Raw genomic sequence first — 24,189 nt, 5'->3', positions numbered from 1 at the left:
TGTGAGCAAGAGCCCTGATCTCCAAACTGCCAATCTTGGGTTCGCCAGCTCTTGCAGCTACGTGAATCAAGAGAAGCCTCTATCCTGATTCATAGACTTGGGACGTTCCAGCCCCTACAATCGCGTGAGCCATCTCCTTGATATAAATCTCTCTCTCTATATATTTTGATGCTTTACTGGTTTTGCTTCTCTACAGAACCCACCTGAAGACATGCTCCAAGAATAAAGACAGCTTATCAAAAGACAGAGAAGCTAGCAAAGAGGCTCCCACTGCCCAAATATGAGACAATTTGAGCAAATAAGTGGTAATAATGGATTTTATCTCATTGAATAAACAGGAATCCACAAGTCCATTGTGATGTCAGTAAATAAATGAGAGAAGAAAAAGCTCTTCCTTACAGTAAAATGACAATAAACTATAGAGGGAATGAAGGAACTAGAAAATCACCATTTGGTAACCATCAGAGTAGCTTTTCAGGCAAGAAAGCTAAAAGCAGAGAGCTAAAGTTGGGTGAGGAGCCGGGTGTTTATGTAATTTCAAATTATTACTCCCACAAAATACTTATTATAAAGAGAAAAGAATAACTCTATACTTGAGAGGCCTACTCAAAAGCAATGGAATGAAATGACCTCGTGGGCCTCCTGATATGATCCACTGAACATAAGCAGGAGGAAGCATCAGACAAACTCAAACTGAGGGATTTCTATAAAACAATAACCTGCAATCTGAAAAAATGCTAAGGTTACAAAGGTCAAGGAAGGACTGAGGAACAGTTCATGACTGAACAATCATGAGTGATGAGAAATATGACAAGTAAGAGCAACATGTGATCCTGGTTTGGATCCTTTTACTATAAAGGATATTACTGGGCAGCTGGTGAAATCTGAATGGGGTTTTTGGGTAAAAGGTGTATCTGAGTTCTTTGTAGTGTTCTTGAAACTTTTTTGTAAATTTGAAATTATTTCAAAATAAATAAAAGTGACAAGTAACCTTTGTCCAAAAACTTTTATTTACTATAAAGACAAAACACCAAAATAGGTACAAATACTATAAAATTGGTTCAATGGGGTAAAAATTTTAATTAAAATATCTCGATATATTTAAAATAACAAAGGATACATTTAAGCCAAATTTTCTTAACCCAGAGATTTTTTTTGTAACATTTGCTTACACAGTAAGGTGCTAATAGAAGTTAGCCCTTAAGCCCTGGAAGTCTTAGGAATCATAGTCACACAGCAAATATAATTTCATTGTGAAAGTGAACTTTGGTAGAAGAAAAATCTATAGGACACCTGAGGTAGTAGAAACTGGAATAAACAGCAGTAGACGTTATTTACAACTTGAGTACCAAATAACATTAAGAACACAAAAATAATTACACAATACAATTTTCAGTCCAGCTTTGATCCAAAGAAAATAAGAATATTACATCACATTTGCATTGAAAAAAACAAAACAAAACAAAAAACAAAACACCACAATTACCAGCAAGCTGAGGGAACTGCAAACTCAAACACAATGGATTTTGACATCTAGAGGCAGTCTGAGTTTGAAATGTGGTGGGCATGGTGATCTACAAAGTAATACTGATTAGCTGAGGTTCCTCAGTTTATACAGTTTACATTTCTGTCAGACATAGTACTGATCTGACAAATGCTCTTCCAGTACACAAAATGGCAAGACTGCATCCTTTAAAGCTTGCACATGAGAGACTTGGAAACAATCTTATTAGAATTGTGAAAATTCTAAGTAGTCCAAAAAAAAGGAAATAAAAAGAAAAGTCAAGTACAACACATGTAGAGCTACCAAACTTCACATTTCGGTACTATTTTTCCTTTAACTCTTCAAATATTGCCAATCTTTCAAAACAAAGGAATGTAAAATTTCACTAAGAAACACATTCACATAAAAAAACAAGACTGCCTTTAAAAATTATAAGCAATATATCCCTGTAAACTTATCTTGTTAACTTATTTTACTTCCAATTTGTTGTACATTTTAAATGTACTCTATATAGCTTATTTAGTTTATCCTGAGTCTTTGAGAATAACCAATTCTATTTCACTCTGCAACAATTCAACTGGCTTCTGAAGAGTTAAAACTTAACATCGTATAAAGTTGTATTAAATACTTAATCAGTACTTGATTTAAAGGACTCACAAAAAAGAGAAAAGAGCTGCCATTTTCCTTCAGGATTCCATGCATCTGAATTCAACTCCAGACTAAAACCATCAGATAACTGTGCAAAATCCAAGGAAATAATATGTAAAATGAAGTTCAATTTCCATTATTTTTCTAAGCTCAAAGAAGATTTTTGCTTAAAAACACCATTCCACATTGGTGGTTCAGTAATTAATCTTCCTTTTATTATCTATCCGCCAGACTTACTGCAAAGACGACGCGTGGCAGAAGGAAAACAGCAGGTACATGTTATCATCAGCGGTGATGGCGGAGGATGGACTGTTACCGACAGAGTAAGACTTAAACCTGTCTGATGGTGTGAAGTTTCCTACAGTATGACAAAAGAAACTGATACATTTAAAAAGTTCAAATAAATTCATAGTGATCTTGATCTTGGTTGCGAGCTGCATCACAGAGAATAGTTGATTTTCATTTAATTTATATTTAACTTGCACAATTAAGAGCAGTTACTGACTCAGTGAAGGTAGTATTTTTATCATATTCCAATTTAAAAAACAAAATTAAACCTGTATGTAAAAAACTCTTGCGATAGCAAGATATTTAATGAACTCTAGTTCATACCTAGTTCTATATTTTTTTCTGGTTTGAAAAGATCACCTTTCCCTGAATATTAAACAAAAATGAAGATGTAATGAAAATACAGAACCATAATCTCCAAAAACGAAATGAATGGGCCAACAGTAAAATGCACAATGAAACACAACTGCGCAGGCATTAAAAAAAAATAAAGGTCAACTGTGGGTCATAAAGAAATTATCAACTTTTAAAAATATATGTATTTACTGCTCCTCTGACCTAAAAGAGGCAGATACTGATTTTTATAGCCAGTGACAAAAAAAAAAGAACGGAATTGCAGAACCCCCTGCTCCTGATCATGGTATGAAATGGAAAACTAATTGAAACATTAAAATAGATCCTGAGCCCCTCAGCTGCTACTATTGCTGAAAAAGTGCTCCAAAAAAATAAAATTATGCTTCTGTCATTTAGTCATGCAAACTTCATTACTCTCCTGTTCACCTAGGGCCAGTTCTTTGAAAGGCACGGTTTACAGTTTCTGCACAAGTTGTGGACTTTTGCATACTGAGCTTAGGTACAGATCATGATTTGTCAATCACATACTTAGGTAAGGGTTCCCCACTGGCCTCGTTCATAGCTGTTCAGTGGCATGAAGGCCAGCAGATGATATCAACGTGGTTCCCCACAAAAGTTTTTATTCTCTTGTTGAGCATCCTGTCTCCGTTACAGTTTATTGGTATAATTGGCTACCACGTAGTACGGAAGACTGGATGCTTCAGTAGCTCTCTTGATGGAGGTCTGTCCTGAGGTTGAAGTTCTAAACAACGAAGAGCCACATCTCGTAAACCAGGAGACAGATGAGAAGGGATCGATGGAGCAGTAGTTGCACTAGCAATCTGCAAGAGAAAAACACAGAGCTTTGAAACTTTCCACAGTTGGAATGTTTGATATTTACAAGTAAGTGTGCATATATTTCATAACCTCTACATATATATCCTCTACACAGAGGAACTGAAGCAGAAGGAGGCAAACTTTCTGCTATCAGGGAGTCCATGGAAAAACCCACCCAATGGATGGGGTTTCCTCTAAGAATTCTTCAAATTTCAGAATCTGATCAAATACATCTTGCTTAGATATGGATCTACGGTTTTCCTTATTGTCTCAAAAGAATAAAGCTAAGTGTATCAAAATGATCAGGTGGGAAGTATTTACTCAAATGAATTCTGCTTTCCTTAAATTCATTCTCTGGGTCTGTCCTCTTTGCTTCACTGCATGTGTTCTATTTTTTTCAGCAGAGAAAGCTACTCAGAGTAAGAAAGACTAAACCTGGCCAGTCAATTTAATATACCAGAAATACAACTGCATTGATTACCTTTTGCAATGTTGGATAAATACTAATTCTTAGTATCAAACACACTAGGAAGAACTGACCTTTTGATAATAAACAGGTTAAGAATAAACCTAAATAATTTAAACTCATCTACACCCTCCTAACCACACAAAAGCTCTCCTCCTCCCCTACCCCCCCAGTAAGCAGCATTCCTGAATGCTTTGGGTTAAAATTTAAATATAGGAAAAAAAAAAATTAAAAAGCCCATGATCCCACACCAAGATACAGTCAGTTGACACCTACCCATCTTACACATCCACGAAAAGGAAAACATAAAACAAAAAATGAAACCCCTTCTTCTTCTCCCCAAATATAATCATTGCTAACAATTTCTTGTGTTACCTCCTGTTAAAAACCAAAAACCAAACCCAGTGCCGTTGAGTCTATTCTGACTCATAGCGACCCTACAGGACAGAGCAGAACTGCTCCGTAGAGTTTCCAAGGGGCACCTGCTGGATTCGAACTGCTGACCCTTTAGGTCAGCAGCTGTAGCACTTAACTACTACACCACCAGGGTTTCCTTCTGTTGGGTGGGAAAAACCACCCGACTTATGATGGGGTTCCATTCTGACAACTGCTCTGTTGTAAGTCGGTTCTGATGTAAGACAAATACCTTTTTTTTTTTTTTTTTTCATTATTATAGACTTTTATTACCAGTATCTTTAGAAATCTGATCTTTATTTGTCTTTGGGGGTTGGAAACACTACATCTGAGAATGACAGCATCAGCAAGTCATGTGCTGCAACACTGTCTGTAGTACATATTACTAACAAGATATGCACCCCCCCCAAAAAAAAATCCCCCCAAAACAGACGGTCATTATGTGTAGTTCGTCGTAATTCAAATATGTTGTAAGTCTGGGACTACCTGTATTCACATCTTAGATTTTCTTCATAAAATGTCTACAAAAAGAATACTTTATACATCTTGCTTTTTTCACTTATTAATGTATCTTAGAGCACTTTCTAAATCAACACCAATAGCTTTACACTAAAAAAACCCTTTGCCATCGAGTCAATTCCGACTCATAGTGACCCTATAGGACAGAGCAGAACTGCCCCAAAGGGTTTCCAAGGAGTACCTCATGGATTTGAACTGCCAACCTTTTGGTTAGCAGCCATAGCTCTTAACTCCTTATGCCACCAAGGTTTCCAGCTTTATACTACTCTTTTTAATTTCTGTATAGTTTTACAATGTGTATGTAATTTAATCACTCTCTTATCGTTAACACTTCAGTTAGTACAGGTTTTTGGCATTACAAGCAATAGTGCAGTGGATACCCCTGATCCTGGCAACATTCTACAGGTAAATCCAGAAATTCCTAATATTGGGCACGGCTGGGTCAAAGAGTAAGTGCATCTTAAGTTTTGGCAGATAGTGCCAAATCATCTTAGAAAAAGTACTACAGCAATTTACACTGAACAAACAGGGAGTTTCTGAAAAGCTGTTTTTCTATTTGTGATTTCACTAGAACTTGAAAATCACATCAAACATTCAAATTGATCCTAGCCACAAATTATTCACTGAGCAACTGCTGTACAAGAATTGTGGAACATAAATGACGCAGACATGAAGGGTCCTCAAAAAAACTCAGAGTTTGAGGAAGGAGGTATCAGACCACCACACAGGAAGCAGCAGACACGAGCACAACCTGAGGTGCTGTGGGAGCTGCAGAAGGTGCGGCAGCAGGCGCAGGAAGGAAAGCCCAAGCAGAGAGAGGAATGGCGGATGTGGGCTTAATGAAAGTGAGAATCTGAACCACACACAAGTGGGCCCTGGGGAAGGATGGCAGAATGGAGGGAGAGAGCGGGAACACAAACTAGCTCTGATTAGAGAGGTGACTGAGGAAGGTACTTAAGCCTGGGAAGGAGTGGAGGAGGTGGGCGGCAGAGGTTACAGCAGGTGAGAGGGGCTAGAGGTCTAGCTCTGAGGGTTAATACTAGCCGCCTCCCACTGAAAGGGGATTATGTGAATGAAGTGCTTTACTTGGGCCCAGGGGTGATTCTGTTTATTCCTCATAATAATCCCATGGAGTAGGCACTATTATTCTATCTATTTTACAAATGAGAAAACAGAGGGTAGAGACATTAATTTTTCCACAGCCACATGGCCATTAAGGGTGGAGCTAGGATCTGAAACCAAACCTGTTAAGACTCCAAATCTCATGCTGTTAACCAAACGTCTGGCTCAAAAACTAAAGATCTCAACCATTACATTAATTCTATGGTGGAAATGGAGAGTGGACTTGAGAGTGGCCAAAAAGGTAGAACAGACAGTATTTGGCAGCTGATGCGGGTGTGAATTTTTGAAATACAGAAAATAGTAGAGCAAATTAAAATTTTTTTTGTATATGTACAATATACAAAAAGCTTCAGATTTTTAAAGCTTCCATTCATTAAACATACAAATGAAGTTTTTAAAAGAGTTAAGTCAAATGAAGAAAATCTGAAGTTTAAACGAAAAGGACATACACGAAAGTGCTATTTCCATTACATGCCACCAAGGTTCATCACACCATATAATTTCCTGGCAACACCTACAGATGTATTTATTTCAAGGAAGATATACTTTCAAATTAGATTGACAGTCGAAGAGAAACTGTGAGTAGTTTTTATCTCACAATTACCTTAAATATCAAGGCCAGATGATTAGAGTGTTTTTCTGCATTCCAAGGTGGTTTAGCACAAGCCATTTCTATAATAGCACAGCCAACACTCCACACATCACAGCTCCTACCATACTGCTGACCTCTCAGAACCTAAAATAAAGCAGAGAGCTAATTTGGAAATATGACCCATTAAAAAAAGAGAAAGCCATTTTGTAGTATGAATTCTAGTATTTCAATTCAGAGTAAAAGGTGGGTATAAACAAAAATGGTATTGCCTCAGCAATTACATGGACTGCTTATTTCCCCTTTATTCTACTAACAAGCTTAATTTTCTAAGTGGCAGGCACAAAGATGCTCTGGAGAACTGTGAGGTTCTGAAGAAGAGTCACATCAACGAATTTCAGGGCCGCCCCACTGCTCTTGGTGGACCAGGGCAAGATAACAACAATGATCATTATGTATGAACATGAAGAGCTATGTAACACAAAAGAGGCCAAATTCAGAATAGCAATGCTTAGTTAAACTTCATCGCCTACTGGTAAGACCTGCTTCTGCGTGGTCATCTCTCTTCGGAATGTTGTTGTTAAGTGCCATCGAGTCGGTTTCGACTCATAGTGACTTTACAGGACAGAGAGGGACTGCCCCACAGGGTTTCCAAGGAACGGCTGGTGGGTTCGAACTGTTGACCTTTTGGTTAGCAACTGAGCTCTTAACCACTACGCCACCAAGGCTCCATCTTTGGAATAGAGATAACCTTCTAATTTTTAAAAATTTCAATTATGTGTTCTTTGCATTTACTATAAAACAACTATTATAGATTACCCAACAGTTCTTTAGAAATAGCTTTTAAGCAAATTTATTAATATACCTTTTTGAATTTTGTCAAAACAAAGATGGAAAACCTGGGATAAAGGGCTGAAATTAAGGATATTATTAAAAACTTATATTTAGAATCACAGACTGATAAGCACATAATAAATAACAATGCAAATTATTTGGTACAATGTTGCAATGCAGAACTCCAAAATATTTTCTCCTATCAAACTTAAAACAGCTTCTCACCTCAGGTGCCATAAATGCAATCGTCCCCAGTAACTGTCCCTGAAACTCCCCTGCACCAGTCCCTTTTGATGCCAACCTGGCTGCAGCTCCAAAATCCGCAATTCTCAGCCTCTGACCTGTGCTGTCAATTAGCAGATTGGCACCTGTCAACAAAACAGCAAATGACGCCGCAGGTTAAATCAAAAGTGTGGACAGATTACAACTCAGTGAAACACCACTAATGAGCTGAGTCCGCCCAGTAAAGGCGTGTGCTACACGTCGGAGGCTCAGGGAAATACGGTCTCCCTTTCCCTTCACTTCATCAGCGTTAAAGGAACACAGGTCTCTACAGTTCAAAGTAAATACAATCTTGAACCTCAGAGGGAAAACCTGAGAAACAAAGTATTAAGGCACAAGGAGATAAAGACAGAGATTCAGTGAAACTTTAAGAATAAAGTGCCGACAACTTCAATGATTTCCAACAAAATCTTTCCCCAAAGTCCAAATTTGGGTATAGTTTATATTTTAAAAACATTAAGTCCTGTTGAAACATAGTGACCTAGGCCAATTCCAACTATAGGCTATGATTTTATAATTAAAACTTGATTAAAAAAATTAATCTAATAAAATTAATTGAATACATCGTGTCAAACACTAGCTAGATTCATGACAGAAAACTAAAGTTACTCTTAATAAAAATAAACAGGAATTGCAAAAGACTGTGAAAGATTTTTCTTAAAAATCTTTTTGTGATATATCAATTATTCTTAATAAAACTGGCAACAAACTTTCTGGGAGGCAATACATCATGAGAATAAGTCAGGGAATCAGGAAACCTGGGTTCTACCTTTGGGTCTGCCATCAACTAACAGTCCCAGTCTCTCTGGTATTCAACATCCTGTTTTTGTATTCCTTGAGTTAGGAGAAACAATCCTACAGGTAATCTCAAGTAAGAGATTACCAGCAAAGGTCCAAGTTTTAAAACTGTATTTTCTTCCTATTGCCACCATGTAACAATTAAAAGCATTACTACCTTTGACATCTCTGTGAATGATCTGGTTTTCATGGAGATACGAAAGGCCGCGAAGTAATTGTTCAGTATAGTTAATAACTACCGATTCCTTGAAGGCTCCATATTTACTCAGCAAATGAGCCACAGATCCGCCTATAACACGAATATAAAAAAAGTAGTGATCATCAACTCAAGCCAGAAGTAAAACACTTTGGTAACTTAAGCTTACACCACATGAAAGGTCATATTCACATATGAAATGTTAAATTTATATCCTACCTCAAAAGTAAAACTAATTTGAAAAACTAACATTCAAAAATCTATCAGCTAGGAAACATTTTCACAGGACCCTCATGGAACTACTTTTCTAGAGAGCCAAGATTTCAAAAAGCTTTAAAAAGGAACAATTTTGAATAGAACTATTTTTGAAATGTGTAATTCACCTTTCTGTCTTCTCAACCAAAATATACAAAACACTTAATGACTTATGTAAACAGTGCCAACATGTGTTATTTAGCAGAAACTAAAGAGCATGGGGCGGGGGAGGAGTCAGAAGACGCTCTGTATCCTACCATTTCTACCATTTACTAGCTCTGAGCTGGAACCCACACTCAATCAGCCTCAGACAAAAGCAGTGTTTGAACTACTCAGCCTAGCCACTCTGTATGTCTTTATGAAGGCCAGCATCAGATAATGTAGTAAACAACTGGTTTGAGAACAGAAATGTACTCTTCAAATACAAAAAAGTATGAAGCTAAACCAAGCACTTACCTGTTCATCAAATCTCAAGTCATTAACTTTATGGTATACACTCAATGATACAAAATAAAATTTAGGTAAGGCTCAGCTTTATGCTTTAGTGCTAGTTTACTTGTAACAACTTTTTCCAAGTTGTATCTTAATAACTATTTTTATATTGCCACATTAAAAAAAAATCCAATAAAACTGTCTAATTAATGATAAAAAATTAATGATAACCACCTAGAAAATTTGGGTCTTATACATAAAACCCTGTGGCTGCCACCGAGTCGATTCTGACCCATAGCAACCCTACAGGACAGAGTAGAACTGTCCCATAGGGTTTCCAAGGCTGTAATCTTTACAGGAGCAGGCTGCCACACCTATCTTTCATGGAGTGGCTGGTGGTTTTGAACTATCAGCCTTTTGGTTAGCAGTTGAGCACTTAACCAGGGCTCCTTGGTTTTATGCATAACTATTCTAGTGAAACAATGCTGTATAATCACTTTAAAAGAAATACTGGAAAAAAATAAAAGGTAGCTAGTGAATATTGTATCTATAAATATAAGACAAAGCATAAGGTATTTACATTTATAGTTCATATTAATATATTGGGGCAATTTGCTTTTAAAACCCAAACTCTGTTTGATAAAAAATAAAAAATGTGTTCATTAAGCTGTTTTTCCTAAATTTAATATCAAACAGGAAGTTAAATCCATGTACCTAATTATTTATAATTTAACACATGAACATACCTGCCATCCATTCGATGAAGAGATTGTAATTGCTCTTCTCACATGTGGCTCCTAACATCCTAATGATGTTGGGGTGATTCAGATGGCTCATCATTCTTATCTCTTCTCTTAATGCTTCCACCACTTCCTCTTGTTCAGAAGATGTGTTTCTGACATATGTCACCTGTTTCAAACACATTTATAGAAATATTTTGAATTCTGATAAGTTTCTATTTATAATTTCATTAACAATCTGATCTAAAATGGACCAATCAAAATAAGCTTATATATTAACTAGCAGATAGCTTTTATGCTCATGGACACAGTATAAGTACTTTACTTACAAGCCAAGTCAGACTCTTCTAGACAGTGAGAATCTAGCTCAAGAAGCAGTGCAATATCAGAAAAATAACCCAAAATTGGGTTATCTTTATTTTTATTCTGAAGACAGAATAAAAAACAAAAAAAGCCTCATCATGGAAAAAGAGCAAACATGATTTGAAAAAGGAAGCTTCATCATTTTTGCATACGTGCTCATCATAAATAGCAAACCACAGAAATCCCAAGATGGTACTGGACCAGTAGCGTATGGCTAAGAGGAGTATGAAACCATACCTCTGTTAACTATAAAAAGGAAAACAAAAATGCTTCTATAAGGCCCATCTCAATGCTGCACCTTAAAATAATCATGTTTAATAACGGAACTCATGATGTTTCTGGAGCACTGGCAGTATCTACTCTGAAGTTCAGGTTTCTCAAAGTTTAAAGAACTGAAGTATAAACAGGCACGGACATATCTTTCATTCTTCCCACTTGCTCATGTTTCATTTTGTAATTTTAAATCATTCATTTTTTTATTTATGTGCACCCTAGATATTTACCTGTTTGACAGCCATTAAAGTTCCAGTTCCCACATCTTGAGCCTGATAACAAGAAGAAAATGCTCCAAGGCCAATCTGCTGGCCTTTCAGCCACTCCGTATCTTCTCTATAAGGTTGTTTTGCTTTGGTATGTCCTGGTAGAGTCTCTGGTGTCTACATATTAAATGAAAGCCATCTTTTTACTGTTAAGTTAGATTTTGTGAAATCAGCCTGGCAAAATATACCTGTTGTTCAGTCTAGCTTCCCAAACCGCTTCTAAACTTGACCACTGAATGGACAGTGTTGGTGACCAATGTCAAACACAGAAGTGATGATCACCATTAATCAATCAAAAATGTCTTCAAAATAGCCAAGTAATATTTCTGCTCAAACAATGACACTATTGTATAAATAGTAATTCCAAGTGGAAAACCTGCTTGCAACAATGAATTCATGTTAAAAGCTGCATTTCTGAATTGGACGTAGCATGGTCCCAGGAAACTCTAACCTTTTAAAGACTCTGGATATACTTACATCCTGTTGAATAATGATGATATCTTCTCCATTTTCAACCTGCAGTTGAGGAACTATGGGGAGGGCATCCTGAGACGCTGACATCGCCATGGCAATCGCTAAAGCTTCTTCTTCTTCAGCTTCCATCTTTTCTTTGCATTTCTGATTATGATTCACATCATCTTTGTAGGTATCATCATTTTCAGCTTTTTCAGGCGAGAGGACAGCAACTTCTGACTTAAAAGTTACTGTTGTGTCACTTGAAGGCATGGATGCTTCAAGAAGGTCCTCAATACTGGAGTTGAGCTCTGTGTTGACATCTAATCTGCATTTCTCCTCTACCGGGGTGAACACTGTCTCATCACTGGGTATAACAGCATTACTACTATTGCTGCTACTGCCAAAGCTGTCATCACATTTGGAAGAATTGTTCAAATCAAGTGTCATGCTATTTTTTGAAGTATCTCCCTGTTTACTTATATTACCTAGGGTAGGTCGAGATGGCTTTGGCCTGTGTATATTACTGGAGGGCAGGGGTCTTGACTGAGTAAAGATTGGTGAAAGTTTGTCTGAGTCTTTGCTTTCAGAACAGTTTCTCTGGAACTGTAGAGAAAACTTGCGCTGTGTTTGAGGAGATGCAGAAGGTATTTTACAGGGAATGAATCCCTGAGGTCTTTGCTTAGAGACATCTGTTACAGTGCCAGCTGGTACAGATGGGGCAGATGAAGAAGGGGTTGAAGAGGTTGATAAGGCTGGGAACATTAACTGGGAATGATGAGATAAAGGAGAGGAGTTCAAACACTGACTGTGGGGCCTGCCTTTCGTTTGAACCATTGGCTTTGGTTGCTCTGTTGTTGTTGAACTAGGAAGTCCTACCAAAATGCCGGCCAGTCTGTCAGAAATGTCCTCTGAACTGGCACACAATCCCTTTCCGGTTTTTTCTAAATGGACTGTGCGTTCAAGGGAACTGTCGTCTGTGGTTTCTGGATAGCTGTTAGTAGACGCCTGCAAAAAGCTGTCATGCCGACCATTCAAAGTATCTTCTATGCCCAGCTGGATAGCCTCAGCAATCTCCACCTCATCCGCAATGGCCATCAAACGCCGACGCATCCTGGTAAAGTGAGTGGAACTGGAAACGCTCAACATCTCTAACAGTTTTGAAAACACATGGGGTACTGTAGTAACCATTCTTGCAGAACTCAAATATATCCTTCGGGAGAGTTTACCAACCATTGAGTGAGAATTATCAATGGACTGCAAAGCAAAGGTTAAGAGGGACAGCAGCTTCTTATACCTGAAAGTAAAAACACATTCAATTACCAGACCAAGTTCAAATTACCATAATCCCACCCAGTGCCGTGGAGTCCATTCCATATATATGCAAATAAAACAGAGCAGTCAGAAGGGAAATAATGAGAATGTTCATGCATTGTGAAGAGTGTAACCAACGTCACTGAACAACTTGTGTAGAAATTGTTGAATGGGAACCTAAACTGCTGTGTAAACCTTTACCAAAAACACCATAAAATATTAAAACAAATACATAAATAAAGAAAATCGTACAAATTTACAGTCTGTGGACTTTAAAAATTGATTTAGGATAGAGGGTCTGTAAATTTTTGATTAAGCAGCCTAGATTTCAGATTTTTATTTCAATCAAATATTACAGGCTCTATTAACCTACATTTGCTCTGTAATTTTTGGGTCTTTCATAAACCTAACGTGTTCTTCTTGCAGGGGTTGAGTAGGAAGAAGAAAGCAATATATTTTCAGAAGAAAATTTACCTGACTTCAACAGGCTCAGCTTGTGAAACATCAGTACTGACAATATGAGGGTAAAATTCAGCAGGAAATTCCAACAATAGTCTATCTATAAGACAAAGGCGGCCCAGGAGTTCTTGCCAGTTGTTTGATTCAGTTTGGTTTCCAAGAATACAATTTAAAACATAATCAACACCACCAATACCAATGGATCCTACAGAAAGGAAAATAATAATAAGTAATTGAAAAATAGTGATATCAAAATCTAAAACAAAACAAGACCGAATGGCCAACAAAAATACTCTAAATTATATTAGTTTTAAGAATTTCTCTTGTAATAATTTATATTTCTAACATTAACTGACTGAATCAGTTTATAAAATTACTTCAAAATTCTGTAACTGCTCCATGAGAGATAATGAGATTAGGAAGTCTGCTAAGGAAAACAATAAAACATGCTATTTTTTTTTTTTTATATTAATTTAGGTAAAAAGTTATTACCAGCTTTAAGTATTTCTCTACCAACTGCCAACTCTCCAGCTTGGCCTTTGCATAATTCCAACAGTGTTGATATGGACAGCTGACTTGTGCGGCTGAAAATGAGAGGAAAGCAACATCAGTCCTGCATCCTGGATAAAATACACATCAAATGGAGGGTAGTAATAATAAGCTTGTGATAAAATGGGAAAAATTCATTTTCAGGAATATTTACTTGCCTACCATTAAAACTGCATCAATGATGTCACTAACAGTACTCATTATTAGGTCTAGTTTTAAAAATTTGACCTTCGCACAGAATCTTCAATACTGGCTCTTAGACAGCAAGTACTGATTTAAATATCAAACCAGATAAAAGGTTTATTTTCATTCCAAATCTAGCAAAGAAGAACACACAGATATTTTGAATTCTAGGTTCTCATTAACCATTTCTTGCATGAGAACTTTTCCATTCAAAACCTTTACATTCTCTTATATACCCAGAGTGAGTTCTAAATATCATAAAGTCTCCTTACAGTATTTCTTATGGTGCTGAATCATTCCAACTGACCAGATAAACAACCTAACTTCAGAATTTCAGAATGTGGGCAACAAAACAAATGCCATGAAAAAGCACTGAAGTTCTCATAAAAATGCACACTCTGATGCTGAAAAATGATGATTTTTCCTTTGCATTTTGTAAATTATTTATTTTCCCATGTTTTTTTTAGATACTGTAATATTCTCTTTAAGCAACAAGAAGACCTCTAATACTTTCAACCTGTACGCTCATGTAGAGAAAATAATGGAGGCAAAAATAGACTTCAAAAAATGAGACGGAAAAAGTCAAAGACCCTCTATAAACTATGTCACGTACAGGGCTTCAGACTGGTTCCTCCCGGTTCAGCAATGGCCAAGGAAGCAAAACTGGAACAGACCCAAACGTTCACAACTTGGGTGCTCCAGAATGGTAACTGGATCCGGAAAAATTACAGGTCGAATCCCTACTAGAAACCTGATTTCCCTCTTAGAAAACAAGAGCAGTATATATGTTGCACAGCAACCAAATTTCTTGCCCTCCAGGTTTTGAGCATACTCAGAAACAGTGGTGCCCCACTCAAAGATGGTGGCCAACTGCGCAGCTATGAATATGTGTTGCTCTCTGCAGTATTGCCAATAGTCCAATCCCATGCATCAGGCTCCTGAAAGGGCTCACTGTGCCTCTTCCCATTCCAGGGCTTTGACCTGTAATTCTTCTCCCTCTGGAGCACCCAAATTGTAAACATTCGGGTCTGTTCCAGTTCTACTTTGCCGGCCATGACTGAACCAGTTTTAACTGCTTCGAAGCCCTGCTCCCATGGCTTGGGGAGGAAGAGAAAGACTGGAGCTCCTAGTGGTGTAACTGCAGAGGCCAACCAAAGGGGGTTCAACTCTTCTTATCATCTGAGATCTGCTGGGATAGAGAGAGATGGGAACTGCCAAACAACTGTTTATTATGGTTATGCTTATTTTTTTCCCTAATATGTGAAAATACTGATTTGCCTTACAATGGTTCCTAATGAGACTGAATTTTTGTTTTACATGCTGTGTGACTTTTCCCCCCTAATAAATTCCAGTACCTCCCTTCCTCCAGCGCTTGGTAACCACTAATCTACTTCTGTCTCAATGCTTTTGCCTATTCTAGATATTTCATGTAAGTGGGATCATACAATATTTGTCTGGCTTATTTCACAAAGCATAATGTTTTCAAGGTTCATCTATATGGTAGCATGTATCAGAACTTTTCTTCATGGCTGAATAATATTCCATTGTATGTATATTCTACATTTTGTTTATCCATTCATCAGTTAATGGATAACTGGGTTTTTCCTACCTTCTGGCTGTTAGTGATTATGCTTATTAAATGAAATGTGGTCCCACATTTTGTACTAAGGGAAAATAAAGGAGAACCATTGGTTGAGTTCATAATAAACAGAAATACTTAAGTTGTCAAGGATTTCATTTTACTTTGATCCACAATCAACGCCTGTGGAAGCAGCAGTCAAAAAATCAAATGACGTATCGCCATTGGGCAAATGTGCTGCAAAAGACTTCTTTAAAGTCTTAAAAAGCAAAGCTGTCACTTTGGGGACTAAGGTGCGCCTAACCCCAAGCCATGGTATTTTTAATTGCCTCATATGCATGCGAAAGCTGGACAATAATTAAGGAAGACCAAAGAAGAATTGATGCCTTTGAATTAAAGTGTTGGCGAAGAATACTGGAAGCCCTGGTGGTGCAGTGGTTAAGCAGTATCGTGAGCTACGGCTGCTAACCAAAAGGTCAGTAGTTCGAATCCACTAGCCACTCTTGGAGACCCTATGGGACAGTTTACTGAATATACCGTGGACTGCCAGAAGAACAAACAAATGTCTTGGAAAAAGTACAGCTAGAATGCTCACTAGAAGCAAGGATGGCGAGACTTCATCTCACATACTTTGGACATGTTATCAGGAGGGACCAGTCCCTGGAAAAGGACATCACGCTTCTGCTTTGTAAAGTAAACAGTCAGTGAAAAAGACAAAGACTCTCAATGAGATGGACTGACACAGGGGCTACAACGACGGAGCAAACATAGCAATGATTGTGAGGATGGCACAGGACCAGGCGGTGTTTCATTCTATTGTACACAGGGTTGCTATGTGTCAGAACCAACTCGACAGCACCTAATAACAACAACATTGGTCGAATAAAAGCATGGCTTGAGTTCCTTTTCACTGTCACTGTATTTCAAACCCTCCTACTCCCCAGTTAGGATTATTATTGTTTCTTGTCAATTTTCAAGGATATTTCAGGGATATATGGAATGTGTCTTTGTTATTTGACAAAAACAGTTACAATTAAGAGTAAAATTCCATTACAAAGGAAGTAACTGAACAGGGTTTTTTTTGTTTGTTTGTTTTGGTCCTGATAATAGGCAAAACAGGTATAATTATTCTGCTTGTTTGTATTCTGTGTAATTCACTCTCTAAAATAAGATTATTCCTTATAGATAACATATGTCAGTTATCATTCTTATCAAGTGGGCTTCAGGTTTAAAATGTTATTTTACAACAGGAAAAGAATCAATCACAATACAATAATAACGTGGAGGTCTATACTATCGGTTATTGTGACTTTTACTTGCCATTAATTCTTCTCTTTTCCTTAAGATCGTTAAGCGCTACAATTTAATTTAAAATGTCGCATTAGAAAACAATATTCAAAAACTCATTTAATCAATATGTATCAAACACTCACTAGGTGTGAGGCTCTGTGTCAGGCATTTTTAAAACAAGATGATTTGAAGCAGTTCATCAATAAGTCCTTACCTATTGGCATCTGCACACTTGACTAGAATGGTGTCTACAACTGGTCGGAGAAGTCTCTGAAGTTTGATTCTTTCCGCCAAACTGTGACAAGGAGTATATACCAGCATGGCTCTTAACGTTTTCTGAGGAGAAAAAACTGAAGGTCAGTTTAACTACATTTAAAAAGAATTTGAGACAATGGCCTAATCTGGGACAATCTGGGCAACAAAATAATGCAGGAACAGATTATAATCCACAGAATGAAACAAGAATCCATGATACAAATAGATAATTGAATAAATGCATAAATGAATGGTATACAAACAAAATGAATTTTTCACTACAGTAGAATTCCAGCTAATAAACACAGACCGAATAATAAAAATTTAAAAAATCAGTACTTGGCAAACACCACAGCAAAACCTGTTTCGGGCAAGAATCAATCATAAATGGATGCTAAAATGAATGGGAAAAATTATGGTGAGAAACTGGATATTTACATAGTTTCAAAGTATCTCCCCACAAGATGGTCTTTAATTACAAGCAGAAAAGAGTTAATGTTACAGTGAAAAAACCTCAAAGGTACATTTTAACCACTCGTTAAAGTTACCATCACCAGTACCAGGACAGATCAATCTCACGTTCTTCCTAATAGGACCCGCCAAGAAGGGCACAACGCGACTCTGGGGCATTCTTCCCCCAATAACACATATCCTGAGTTAATCATGAGGAAGCAGCACACAATCCAAACTGAAGGAAATTCTGCAAACAAGCAGCCAGTACTCTTCTTTAAAAGTATCAAATCCATGACAGACAGCCTGACGGAGACTACCAGACTTGACGGTGAAATGCCCTGTACGGCCCTGTACTGAATGAATGCTGGATCAGACGGAGAGCATTAGTGGGACAAACGGTGTAATCTGAGTATCTGTAGATTAGACAGATAATCGTACTATATCAGTGTTAATTTCCTGTTAATTTTGATAACTGTACTATGGTTATGTGAGATGTTAACATCTGGGGCTTCTAAATAATAACAGCTACTACATAGTCAATGTTCTTACAATGTGCCAGATATTATGGCGAAGTTTTTTTTTTTTTTTTACAAAAATCTCATTTCAAACCTAAGAGATAAATATTTTCATTACTTTATAGGTGAGAAAATGAAAGTTTGAGAGGTTAAGTAACTTTCTTAAAGTCACACTGCTAGCAAACAGCAGAAGCAGAATTTGGATCAAGGTCTCTATAATCTTGACCATGGGTCCAACTGCCTGGGCCAGTCTTAGTTTAAGCAGTGGATGATTCAAGTGTCCCCATTTGAATGATAAATTCTAAGGACGTCCAATTTTAACCCCAAGTCCATAACCATCCTATTTTACTACCTCTCAAGAAGATTCATTAGGCACAGTTGTTACAGGATAGATTAGAAAAAGACGAGGGTGAAAGCGGGGAGACCACTGAGTTTTAGAACAGACTAGGGAAGAATTCCGCTGAAGCAGTGGTTCTGACGCAGGGGTGTTTTATCCCCAGGGACATGTGGAAATGCCTGGTGACAATCGTGTTTATCACGACGCATGGGGGTTGCTACCGGCATCTAGTAGGAAGGGGCCAAGGATGCTGCTCAACATCCTACAATGCACAGGACAGTTCCCCCAATCCTCCTACCAAAACGATTACCTGGCCCAATGCGAACAGTGAGATTGACGATCCCTGTTCAAAAGAGGTTATCTACTTAGTAGGGAGAAAGCAGAATCCGTCTATAAAACCATTAGCGGAACAGCGCCTTCTTCACTCCACCCAAATCGTCAAAGACGACTTCCAACAGGTTAACACAGAGGAACAACAACACAGCAGTCTGTGTCACAGCCCCTTCTGGAAAAAGGCTCCAGAATTTCCATGCAAAAATGTTGATTAAAAACTAAGCAAAATGTTTATTAAAAATCAATTCTCCTTAATGTCTATTAATATAACATTAAAAAAAAGTAACTTTGATCACCTTGCTATCTCATAAAGTGCTTTTTAATTTAGTCACGTGTAAGTTAAGCTATCTGCTCAGGAAAAATCTAAAGACATAAACAGCATGACATTCCTACTTAAGAGTAGAAAAGTAAGTAGCACAGGTAGTCCCCGAGTCACGATGCATCCAAGTTACAATGAACAGCACTTAGCCTGTCTTTTTTTTGTACGTGTTATTGTTGGTGAGACGTACTATGTACAAAGCTGCAGCACATCATCTGCTGATGTTACCATTCTCACGTCAACCCCCAAAGACAAATGAACAGCAGACTTATGAAGACATTGATACTAAAAGGCAGTAACAATGAAAACTAAAAAAAAAAAAAAAAAGCGAAAAACTTGAGGTATTCTACTTACATCAGAACCGACTTACGATGCAGTCATTGGAACTAAACCCTGTTGTAAGTCAGGGACTACCTGTATATAAGAAAATTTGTAGACTGGACATTTTATACAGACTCTATAGAGAAACCCTGATCAAAAGGCAGAAAAATGCAGAACAGAATTTCAAATTCTCAGACTCCACACTTTCTGGAGTCATGAAGGCTAAATGAACCCCCATACTACTGCACCGAGTTAATCTTTAAACCTTAAACCAAAAATATCCACTGAAGTCTTTTTAAAACTAAACAATAGTTTAGCTTAGCTGGTAAAACATGTCTGCCTTCAGCATTAGGGTCTTTTAAGCATTATCTATATGGGATCAAACTGACAATAGCAACTAGAAAGAGTAGATAGGAGCCTTAGGGGGCAATGAGTTTATGTTAATGAGGGAGGAACAACACAAAAAAGGACAGTGAGAACAGTTGCACAACTCAAAGAATGTAATTAATGTTACTGAATTGTACATGTAGAAACTGTTGAATTGGTTTATGTTTTGCTGTGTGTATTCCCAACAATAAAATTAAAAAAAAAAAAAACTTTGCAGAGATTAAAATCAGTAAAATTCAAAAGAAGAGATTAAATGGAAAAAATGAATTTTTTTCCATTTCCTGGGATTACAGAGCACAAATCCACCACTTGTCTGTCAGTTTGTCACACTGTGGTAGTTCATGTGTTGCTACAATGCTGGCGACTATGTCAGTGGTATTTCAAATTATCAGCAGGGTTAGCCATGGTTGACAGGTTTCAACAAAGCTTCCAGATTAATCCAGCAATCCCACTGGCAGGAATATACCCTAGAGAAATAAGAGCCATCACATGAATAGGCATATGCACACCCTTGTTCACTGCAGCATTATTCACAATAGCAAAAAGATGGAAACAGCCTAAGTGCCCATCAACAGATGAATGGATAAACTATGGTACATATACACAATGGAATACTACGCAATGATAAAGAACAATGATGAATCTGTGAAACATCTCACAGCATGGATGAACCTGGAGACATTATGCTGAGTGAAATAAGTCAATCACAAAATGACAAATACTGTATGAGACCACTATTATAAACACTCATGAAAACGTTTACACACAGAAAGAAACAATCTTTGATGGTTACGAGGGAAGGGAGGTCTGGAGAAGGAAAAACACTAACTAGACAATAGACAAGTGGTAACTTTGGCAAAGGGTAAGACAGTACACAATATTGGGGAAGTCAGCACAACTTGACCAAAGCAAGGTCATGGAAGCTTCATAGACACATCCAAACTCCCTGAGGGATGGAATTACTGGCCTGAGGGCTGAGATTATGATCTCAGGGGACATCTAGCTCAACTGGCATAACATAGTTTATAAAGAAAATGCTCTACATCCTACTTTGGTGAGTAGTGTCTGGGGTCTAAAAAGCTTGTGAGCAGCCATCTAAGGTACTCCACTGGTCCCACCCCATCTGGAGCAAGGGAGAACGAAGAAAACCAAAGACACAAGGGAAAGATTAGTCCAAAGTACTAACGGAACACAACTACCACAGCCCCTACCAGACTGAGACCAGCACAACTAAATGGTGACCGGCTACCACCACCGACTGCTCTGACAGGGGTCACAATACAGGGTCCCTGACAAAGTGGCAGAAAAACATAGAACAAAATTCTAAGTCACACACACACAAAAAAGACTAGACTTACTGGTCTGACAGAGACTGGAGAAACCCCAAGAGTATGGCCCCTGAACATCCTTTTAACTCTGTACTGAAGTCACTCCTGAGGTTCGCCCTTCCTCCAGAGATTAGACGGGCCCATAAAACGAAATGAGACTAAATAGGCACACCAGCTCAGAGACAGGGATGAGAAGGCAGGAGGAGACAGGAAAGCTGGTAATGGGGAACCCAGGGTTATGGGGAGGAGTGTTACATGTTGTGGAGTTAGCAACCAATGTCATATGTGTATTGTTTAATAAGAAACTAATTTGCTCTGTAAACCTTCATCTAAAATACAACAACAACAAAAAAGGCTTCCAGATTAAGACAGATTAGGAGGAAAAGCCTGGTGATCTACTACTGAAAAGTAGCCAGTAAAAACCCAATGGATCACAACAGAATACTGTACAATATAGTGCTAAAAGATAAGCCCCCTTGGTTGGAAGGCACTAAAAATACACAGTGGCCTCAACAATGGACTAGAGTATACCAATGATTGTGAAGATGGAGTAGGACCAGGCAATGTTTTGTTCTGTTATATATAAGATCACCAAGAGATGAAGCCTACTCAACAGCAACTAACAACATATAATAAAAATAAAATTTGGATTTTCTGAAATCAAATTAGATAATGTAGTTATACGGTATCTTAAAAACAGTATTAAAAAAAAAAAACCCACAATGATATGGTTATGAATAAAGCTACTTACTAAAGCAGCAACGTACACTTTGTAGACAGGGTCAGCACAAACCATTGACAAAACGTTGCAGCATGCCTCTACCACGTCTCCTGAGATACTGGTCTGGGAAGACCCACTGGCGGCTCCAACACTTGGGCTGCTTCCACCACTGCCCCCGGAATTTCCAGTGCTCTCCCCATTTGCCAACAGCAGGGCCCCGCTAACATCGTGGGAAAGACGTCGGAGGGCCATCTCTCTTACATTCCAGTTTCTAGAAAATAAGCAGCCAACGAGTTCCATTCCAAACACCTGTATCAAAGAAACATAACAAATTCAATGTGAAGAAAACCTAATGAACCCTGAGTATTTTGAATTAAGCTTGATTTCTGATTACTGAGAAAAACTGGACATTTCTTAAATCTTCATCAAACTACACAACTATGAATATGTCTAGCTACTTAAAAATCAAGAGGAGGAATTTTATACTCAAGTTTAACTGGTAACTATCAAAAGTCACTAACATTTATTAGCTCACGTAACATTAAGAGTGTACTCTGCTAAGTCATTAGATGGCTATACATACATCTCTATGCCTGGCTGCTGCCTGTACCGTCATGCTTACAAGACGAAACAAACTGGGAAAAGCCTAGCCTGGGAAGAGCCTCAATTTCGTATTTATATTAACATAGTTTATAGAGGAAAAAACTGGAGCAAAATCTAGAAAAGCCAAGTCAAGAAAGGAACCAGAGTTTTCAAAAAATACTATGTTTCTCTTATAGATGACAATAGTAAGTCAAAGACCTTATTTTATCTTTGTCTTGAACATACAGGTTAAAAAAAAAAAAAAAGCACTACACACAAAACAGACGGGATAAGAACAGAGTGGAAAAATCAAATGACTAAAGGAAAAATACTTATTTCCAAATCAACAAAGGATAATGACAGACCTATAATTAATTACAGTCATTACTACCAGGCCTGCAAGTCCGAGTCTCTGAAGAAAGCAAAGGATAAGTAGTCTTGACATTATGGGCCAATTAGCAAAAATAAGTTTAATGCCTAAGATAATTTACCATCTGAAAAACTTCTAAATATTAGAGAATAAATAAACACGATTTTGGGAAAAACAAATCATGACATATTTACATGTTGTTATAAAGTAATAGTAAAGAGATTACATCAACTAGAATGTACTGAACTTCTTATATGCCCGGCAGTGTAAGTAGCATTCCACTATTTATGTCTTAATTTTGTCTTACATAATACTCTTCATAAAAAAACTAAGAACACTAGTGCAAACTAGTGTTTAAGCAAAACAAGCTAGAAGGCTGCCTTAACAGAGCAGCATCCGATAACTCAGCATCAACTTGAAAATTTTTATTACAAGGTCTCATGAAGGGAAAAGTAAGGCTCTAGTTAAATACCATTAACGATCTGGATGTAAGAAATAAGGTGTGTTTATTAAGTTTTCAGATTTTTATTAGATTCATTATGGGTTGCTAATACACTGGGAAAAAATGATTAAGAAGTATACATTAAAAAAATCAAGACCAATATTAATATAAACAACCGCCAAGACTATGATGGAGCCCTGGTGGTACTGTGGTTAAAGTGCTTGGCTCCTACCGGAAACACTGGTGGTTTGAACCCACTGGTCGCTCTGCGGGACAGAGATGTGGCAGTCTGCTTCCATAAAGATTGCAGCCTTGGAAACCTTATGAGGCAGTTCTATTCTGTCTTACAGGATTGCTACAAGTCAAGATCAACTCAATGATACTGGATTTTTTTAAAAGACTGTAACAGGAAACCCTGGTGGCGTAGTTGTTCAGTGCTACAGCAGCTAACCAAAAGGTTGGCAGTTCAAATTCGCCAGGCACTCCGTGGAAACCCTATAGGGCAGTTCTACTCTGCCCTACGGGGTCACTACGAGCTGGAATTGATTAGATGGCAATGGTTTGTTTGTTTTCATTATACATCTTAGTATGCACAAAGGGGAAACTGAGTTTAAATGGCAGCAAATAAGAAAAACGACAGGAAAATATTTAGCAGGAATGGGGATTAAACATTGGAATAATTTATTTGGACAACCTTTTATATTTGTTAGTCCAAGGAAGAGATGTTTCTAGGGATGGGAGGTTGGACTACAAAGAATTTTTGAAGTTTATTTTAAGCTCTATAATAAGTAGCAAAGTTTTAACACCAAAAGTAAAATTAAAAATTTTAATGGAGTAAGA

The 24,189-nt window shown here is 37.6% G+C and overlaps 1 protein-coding gene across 2 annotated transcripts in view; it reads right to left on the bottom strand.

Moving 5' to 3' along the window:
- Positions 1-991: 991 nt before the first annotated feature.
- Positions 992-24,189, bottom strand: part of MAP3K1 (mitogen-activated protein kinase kinase kinase 1) — a 76,149-nt gene continuing 52,951 nt past the window's right edge. The window contains exons 10-20 of one of the 2 annotated variants that reach the window (XM_064272124.1): positions 21,986-22,264; positions 17,201-17,322; positions 13,878-13,969; positions 13,401-13,590; positions 11,637-12,909; positions 11,124-11,276; positions 10,264-10,426; positions 8,792-8,923; positions 7,780-7,922; positions 6,736-6,867; positions 992-3,615 (exon numbers count right to left, since the gene is read on the bottom strand). In XM_064272124.1, the coding sequence (XP_064128194.1) occupies positions 3,466-3,615; positions 6,736-6,867; positions 7,780-7,922; positions 8,792-8,923; positions 10,264-10,426; positions 11,124-11,276; positions 11,637-12,909; positions 13,401-13,590; positions 13,878-13,969; positions 17,201-17,322; positions 21,986-22,264 (2,829 nt within the window). In that variant the 3' untranslated portion in view covers positions 992-3,465. The remainder of the gene's footprint in view (positions 3,616-6,735; positions 6,868-7,779; positions 7,923-8,791; positions 8,924-10,263; positions 10,427-11,123; positions 11,277-11,636; positions 12,910-13,400; positions 13,591-13,877; positions 13,970-17,200; positions 17,323-21,985; positions 22,265-24,189) is intronic. The other variant, XM_064272129.1, reaches the window with a different exon arrangement.

The sequence above is a fragment of the Loxodonta africana genome, chromosome 2 (genome assembly GCF_030014295.1).
Source record: "Loxodonta africana isolate mLoxAfr1 chromosome 2, mLoxAfr1.hap2, whole genome shotgun sequence".
Lineage (NCBI taxonomy): Eukaryota > Metazoa > Chordata > Mammalia > Proboscidea > Elephantidae > Loxodonta > Loxodonta africana.
Note: the sequence above shows the minus strand (reverse complement) of the source record. Positions and strands in the feature narration are given on the sequence as shown.